The sequence below is a fragment of the Papilio polytes genome, unplaced genomic scaffold (assembly GCF_000836215.1).
Source record: "Papilio polytes unplaced genomic scaffold, Ppol_1.0 DF824269.1, whole genome shotgun sequence".
Taxonomy (NCBI): Eukaryota; Metazoa; Arthropoda; class Insecta; order Lepidoptera; family Papilionidae; genus Papilio; species Papilio polytes.
In genome coordinates this window covers 3,619,117-3,625,219 of record NW_013524935.1, presented here as the reverse complement: position 1 = coordinate 3,625,219, position 6,103 = coordinate 3,619,117, and the positions used below count along the sequence as shown (strand labels likewise).

The following is a 6,103-nucleotide window of genomic DNA, read 5'->3' as shown; positions in this document are numbered from 1 at the left end:
ATAAAATTAACTATTTCTTTCACAGTTAATGTTAAGAACTGCTAAGTAGACTTGTGGCAGCATAGTAATGGGGTCACGCATAACATCGCAATGGAACAAAAACTTTGCTTATAACATGCCAGCAAAAAGCTAGGCACATTTAGGCGTTCCACAGGGAAAGATTTATAGCCGAGACGTCTAGGCTACTTAGTATTTGGCATAATTTCAGTGTTGTTTGTCGCGTATACTATGAAATTCTAACCTGTAAGTGAACCATTTAGCATATTTTGGAACGACATACAAGCTAGCGTATTTGCGAGAAAGTATTGGTAACATCATTGACAAAATTTGTATAAGATTTGTCGTTGTATTTTAAGCCCGATAGAGGCGCTGCATGAATCTAATACAAATGTCGAAGATACGAATACTTTCTGAAAAATTTTCGTGCCAGGTCCTCAATTCTAATCATAGTTAAGGACAAGGCGACACTACATACCATATAGTCAAAAAAATCCTCTACATATTGGCAACACTGAAGATATTTCCAATTCTCGTGAACCATATTACCATACGAATACAGTAACATAAAGTTTCATTGTATATGTTATTGTTAAAGCAGTTGTGGGAATACAGAATAAAATAAACAATTCCCGTGACTCCGGCACTCTATGGTAGGAGGGCTCCGAGATTGCGTATCATTTGTTGTACTGGCTATCTATTACACCGTAGAGAAATTGAACTTAGATATGTGTTTAATAATCGCGATTTAAACTTTAAAATTTATATTTTTCTGCCACTAGTAAGTTATGGCCATGGCTTGTGATTTTTTTTATTTTATAAAATATCTTACTAGTTTTTTTGTTAATTTACTAATATTTCCTTTAACCATTCCAACTAAGCTGTATGCTTGTGCTAGGATATGGTTTACGACAATAGCCGAATGGCGGGATTCGAACCGTCGACCTCAAGATCGGTAGTCCGTACCTCACACCTTTAGGCTATTGGCGCTTATAAACTGATTATTGACTAAACCTAAATGTAAATGTTAAATTAAGTTATTTTGTGTTGTCGAAGTAGTAGCATTAGATGAAGTGTAGTTAACTTTGTTACTGTTATCGAATTTAAATTCGTAACGGTGTAACTGTCGTCCACGGATGCCATTCCTACAGAGGTTGATGAATAACATAGCTCACGAACACATTACGACGTTGAATGCTGACGTATCATTTGTTACCTACTAACTACGCAATCTGGTTTCTGGTAACGTCCTAATAACCGCAATTCCGCTGCCTAAAACATATTGCTTTCTGTCTTTTTCATAGAGAATGAGAAGGATAGCAATGTTTCCTCCTTAACATAAAGTGCCTTATACATTACACACCTCGTTAAAGCTGAGTATAAGATGCGTTTATCATGAGCAGTTAAATTACGAGTATATGTAAAGGTGTGAATCCATTATCTGACTTAATCAGTAGCATATATTACGGTAAAAAACATCAAAAATTATAAAAAACAGCTTTTTTTAAGAAATAAGAAAAATCTTCTTATAAAACTTTGTATATATTTAGTAATTTAGTAATTTAGTAACTTAGGCTTAGCTTATAAATGCAGACAAGAAATAAATGCGAAAATCACTAGTACTTATAAACTAAAGGCTGGAGATATCTGATCTCTGAAGATAATTTGGACTCGTCTTTCGCAAGTTCCGCTACCATTTCCTTAGCGCGGTTGTTCGCGTATTCATGTTCACAATCGTGACGGTCGACCATTTTAGATAGAGCCATTCTTAACTGTTCTCTTGCACCGCCGCTAGATGACTCTACCAGAGTTTTCATTACATCTGGAGAGAAACCCTGAAAAGATAAATGAAAACTTTATATGTATACTAGCTTTCCCCTGCGACTACGTCCGCGTGGAATTAATTAATCTATGTGTTTTTCCAGATTATGTTCTACATCTGTACTAAATTTTATCGAGATCCGTTCAGCAGTTTAGGTTAAAATCTCTAACAAACATCCATCCATCTAAACTTTCGCATTTATAATACAAGTAAGATTAGTAAGACTAGATTTTATCTTAATAAGTAGCCTATGTTTCTTCCAGATTATGTACATTTAATGGTAATTCATTATAAAGTCTTAGACAAGAGAATAATCTATAATTCTTTTTAAAATACTCACATAAATATCTTTCTATTTATTGACCTATAAACTACAATAAACTTTATCTATTGAAATAGTTCTTATTATTCAAGGAATACTTCATGCTATCTTATTAAAAGTACAGCGTGGGCAGATTCCATGAAGTTATTTGTATAAAACATTTTTATTAAAAGATGTTTCAACCTACGTAAAATGCAAACAAGCTTACAAAGTAAAAAGAACAGAAATAATATGATAATTTTCTAAATCGAGTCTAACAAACATTATTTTCGTGTTTTATTATTTCGATTTAAATAATATAACCCTTGTAAAGGGTTTAAAATCGTTTTACTTAAAAATTATACAGACGAATTGAGTAACTCTTGCTTTATAAGTTACTAGCTTTCGTCCGCAACTACATCCGTGTGGTATAAAAAAAACAAAAGCGAGTAAGTAGCTTATGTATTCTTCCAGACTGTACTCTACATTTATGTAAAATTTCATCGCGATCCGCTTAGTAGTTTAGGCTACAAACTAACAAACATCCATCCATCTTAACTTTCACATTAATAATATTAGTAAAATTATCCTTTCATAGGAAGAGGTGTTTATCTGCATGGTTTACTAAAGCACAATAATTCTTTACTTACACTATAGTCTGAGAGTCGCTGTCTCTTCGCTTCTCTGCTCAAAAGATCGTACAAAAGCAACAGACGTAGGTTTGAGGACGATAGTTTCCCTTTAGGACCTGGTTCTGCTGGATTCGCTCTCAGTCCTTCCCAAACGTCAACTAAACGATCATCATTTGGATCGTATGCCATTCTGATCATTTCTCTTACATTTTTGGACAAATACTGAAGATTATCTTCAGATATTTCGTCCAAGTCAAAACCTTTAGAGCGACTTGAAATCTTGTCGAAGTCGGATTCAAAATGAGGTGGTAATAAATGAGATGCATCAGGTGTCGGTTCTAATAATGGCTTAACTTCTTCATGATGTGCAGACAATAATGGCTCTTCACTTCTTACGTTTTGGGGTTGGATTGGGTTGTATTGTGGAAAGTCGAATGTCATGACCCCGTATTGTTGGTTTTGTTGTGGGTATTGCTGATTTTGGATCAATGGATTGTATTGTTGAGAGTAGAAGTTGGTTTGTTGATTCTGTGTGACGTTGAATGGTTGGTTTTGGAATGGAGCATTGTATTGTTGTTGAATCTGTGGCGGGAAATCGTATTGTTGATTTTGTGTCTGAGTGTTATACTGTTGCGAGATTTCATATTGTTGTTGACTTTGCGTCGGAATGTTATATTGTTGCTGATATTGTGTTGTAAAGGGTTGTTGCTGGTTTTGTGTTGAGGAGACATATTGTTGCTGAGTCTCTGGTTGGTTATTGTATTGTTGTTGGTTCTGAGTCGGAATGTTGTATTGTTGATTTTCGGTTGGAACATTATACTGTTGCTGACCCTGTGTCGGAATATTATACTCTTGTTGACTTTGTGGCGGAATATTGTACTCTTGTTGATTCTGTGGAGGAATATTGTACTGTTGTTGATTCTGTGGAGGAATATTGTACTGTTGTTGATTCTGTGGAGGAATATTGTACTGTTGTTGATTCTGTTGTGGAGCATTGTATTGTTGATTTGGTGGTGGACTATTGAATTGTTGATTCGGTGCCGGAATATTATTTTGTTGTTGGTTCTGTGGAGGGCTTTGGAACTTGTACTGTTGCTGTTTTTGAGCTTTAATCCTTTCGGAGGGCTTGGGTGGCGCTGAAGGAGCGTAGTATCCAGGCCGATGGAAGGGTGTTGTCACATCTCTGGAATGTTAAACATAAAAATGTAATTATAAATCATTAATAATTGCTTACGACAGTTATTTTCTTCGATATAAAAGGCTGTATATCAGTATAGACAACTACGGATTAAAAACAACTGAATATATTACATTGGGTATTTAGACCCAATACTTACGCAATAATGACCATAACAAAAAGCTATTTTCATTCATCATCATCATCATCATCACCAGCTCACTATACGTCCCCACCGAGGGGCTCGGAGCCTACCCTAAAACGGGGTGACTAGGCCATAGTCAACCACGCTGGCCAAGTGCGGGTTGGTTGACTTCACACATATCTTTGAATTTCTTCGCCGATATGTGCAGGTTGCATCACGATGTTTTCCTTCACCGTAAGAACGTAGGGTAAATTATGTACATATGAAAATTCTAAAAATCGAAAATCACATTGGTACACGGCGGCGGGATTCGAACCCAAGACCTGTGGATTACAAATCAAGTGTTCAAACCACTGAGCCACCGACGCTCTTCATATATTTTCATTCGCAAGGGAGGAAATTTAAATCAAGGTCGAAATTATTGAAACAGAATTTGTACAATGAAAGTACAATGAAATAAAAAATCGTCAGTATTTTTTGTCTGTTCTGAAAGGCGTTGATTTTCCTTCTTTTATTTTGCCTTTCGTATTCGTTATATTTCGTACGGAAAAACACGTCGACACTTCTCCAGTCAATTGAATTATAATCTGTTGAAATTGTAAAGCCTTTTGAAGATGTTCGATTCTAAATATAACTGACATTTTCCGAGCGATCTTTGTTCCTTTGAATTGGATGAATTGAAGCGGCATCTCGATATCAATAAATTTTTGAATACAAAGTAAAGAAGGTAGGTGTCTACTGCTAGAACATCTATCTCTATTTGTTTTATAGATAATGAAAGAGATGGCAATCGAGATTATACTTTAATCTTAAAATGTTAGTCATTAGTCATTCTGCATTCTTACAACAATCTCTTGTTTGAATATTTAATTCAAACAAGAGAATAAAAGAGATAATAAAGGTCACAATTAGATGTAAATAACACGAAACAAAAAGAAAAGAAGGTGAATTATTACATATATAAAAACTAAAAGCCATTAGCCAATCGTGTGTTAATAAAATAAAAATGTTAGCCGCCTCACCTTTTATAACCTAAAATAAAACAAAAACGATAGGTCCGTTTAAAAAGAACAAAAAACCACAGAGTAGATCTTAACCTTGAAATGTCATTTGATATCCACCACCTTACGATTTGTTATTGTATTTACGAAAATTAGTTTCCCATATATTTTTGATCATAAAGTCATCGAAAATCTTATAAGAATATCACATTAATGTGCCATTATAGCATCAAGTCTTATTTGTATTAAAAACAATCAAACATCATGATTTATCAATTTGAAATTAGATAATACTTGCTTTTGCCTGCACCCCGTCTGCGTGTTATTAAAAAAACAAAAGTAAGTATGCGTTCTTACAGACTATCCTCTACATCTATGCAAGATCCATTTAGCCCTTTGGGCTCAACTCTAACAAATATCCATCCAACTAAACATTCGCATTTAATATATTAGTAAGAAGTAACATTGGGAGTAACAAGTAACAAGACAATTATAGCACAGCCAAGAACCTATTAAAGACATAAATCCGTTGAGAGGACCTTCACCTCTTATTGCCAGACATCCACCACCTTTCAAATCTGGGTCTCAATGTGTCAAAGTAATCAGATGTGACGTACAAAGGTTTAGGCGTTGTCGGTTTCGTTGTCGGCTTGGTCGGCTTCGTTGTCGTTGCCTCTTCTTTAACTTCAAACGCCATCTGGTCTGTGAGATGTGCTATCACTTGCATCGCTACCGGTAAATATGAATCCGATAGTTGGACATGCTGTTTCGCTGCGTCTAACTGGAAAATAAATTTTATATTTAATCTTTTTAGTGCATACCCACTCCTTTACTTAACCTGTTCTAACTAACTAGCTACTCTATGGTACTTTTCAGATATCAAAGTTTTTTTTATGCAGCTGCAGTTCAAGAAAACTTTTAATCATGTTTATATATGTACTGTAACAAACATTTACTGAAACCTGTTGTTCTACGTACAAAACTAGATGGCGCCACCTGTATTTTAAAACACGATGTTGTATCACATG

At 35.0% G+C, this 6,103-nt stretch overlaps 1 protein-coding gene across 2 annotated transcripts in view; it reads right to left on the bottom strand.

Annotated features, from left to right (window-relative positions):
• Positions 1-1,549: 1,549 nt before the first annotated feature.
• The window catches only part of LOC106109712 (putative cyclin-dependent serine/threonine-protein kinase DDB_G0272797/DDB_G0274007), a 13,513-nt gene continuing 8,959 nt past the window's right edge, over positions 1,550-6,103 (bottom strand). The window contains exons 3-5 of one of the 2 annotated variants that reach the window (XM_013291315.1): positions 5,621-5,856; positions 2,771-3,935; positions 1,550-1,832 (exon numbers count right to left, since the gene is read on the bottom strand). In XM_013291315.1, the coding sequence (XP_013146769.1) occupies positions 1,614-1,832; positions 2,771-3,935; positions 5,621-5,856 (1,620 nt within the window). In that variant the 3' untranslated portion in view covers positions 1,550-1,613. The remainder of the gene's footprint in view (positions 1,833-2,770; positions 3,936-5,620; positions 5,857-6,103) is intronic. The other variant, XM_013291322.1, reaches the window with a different exon arrangement.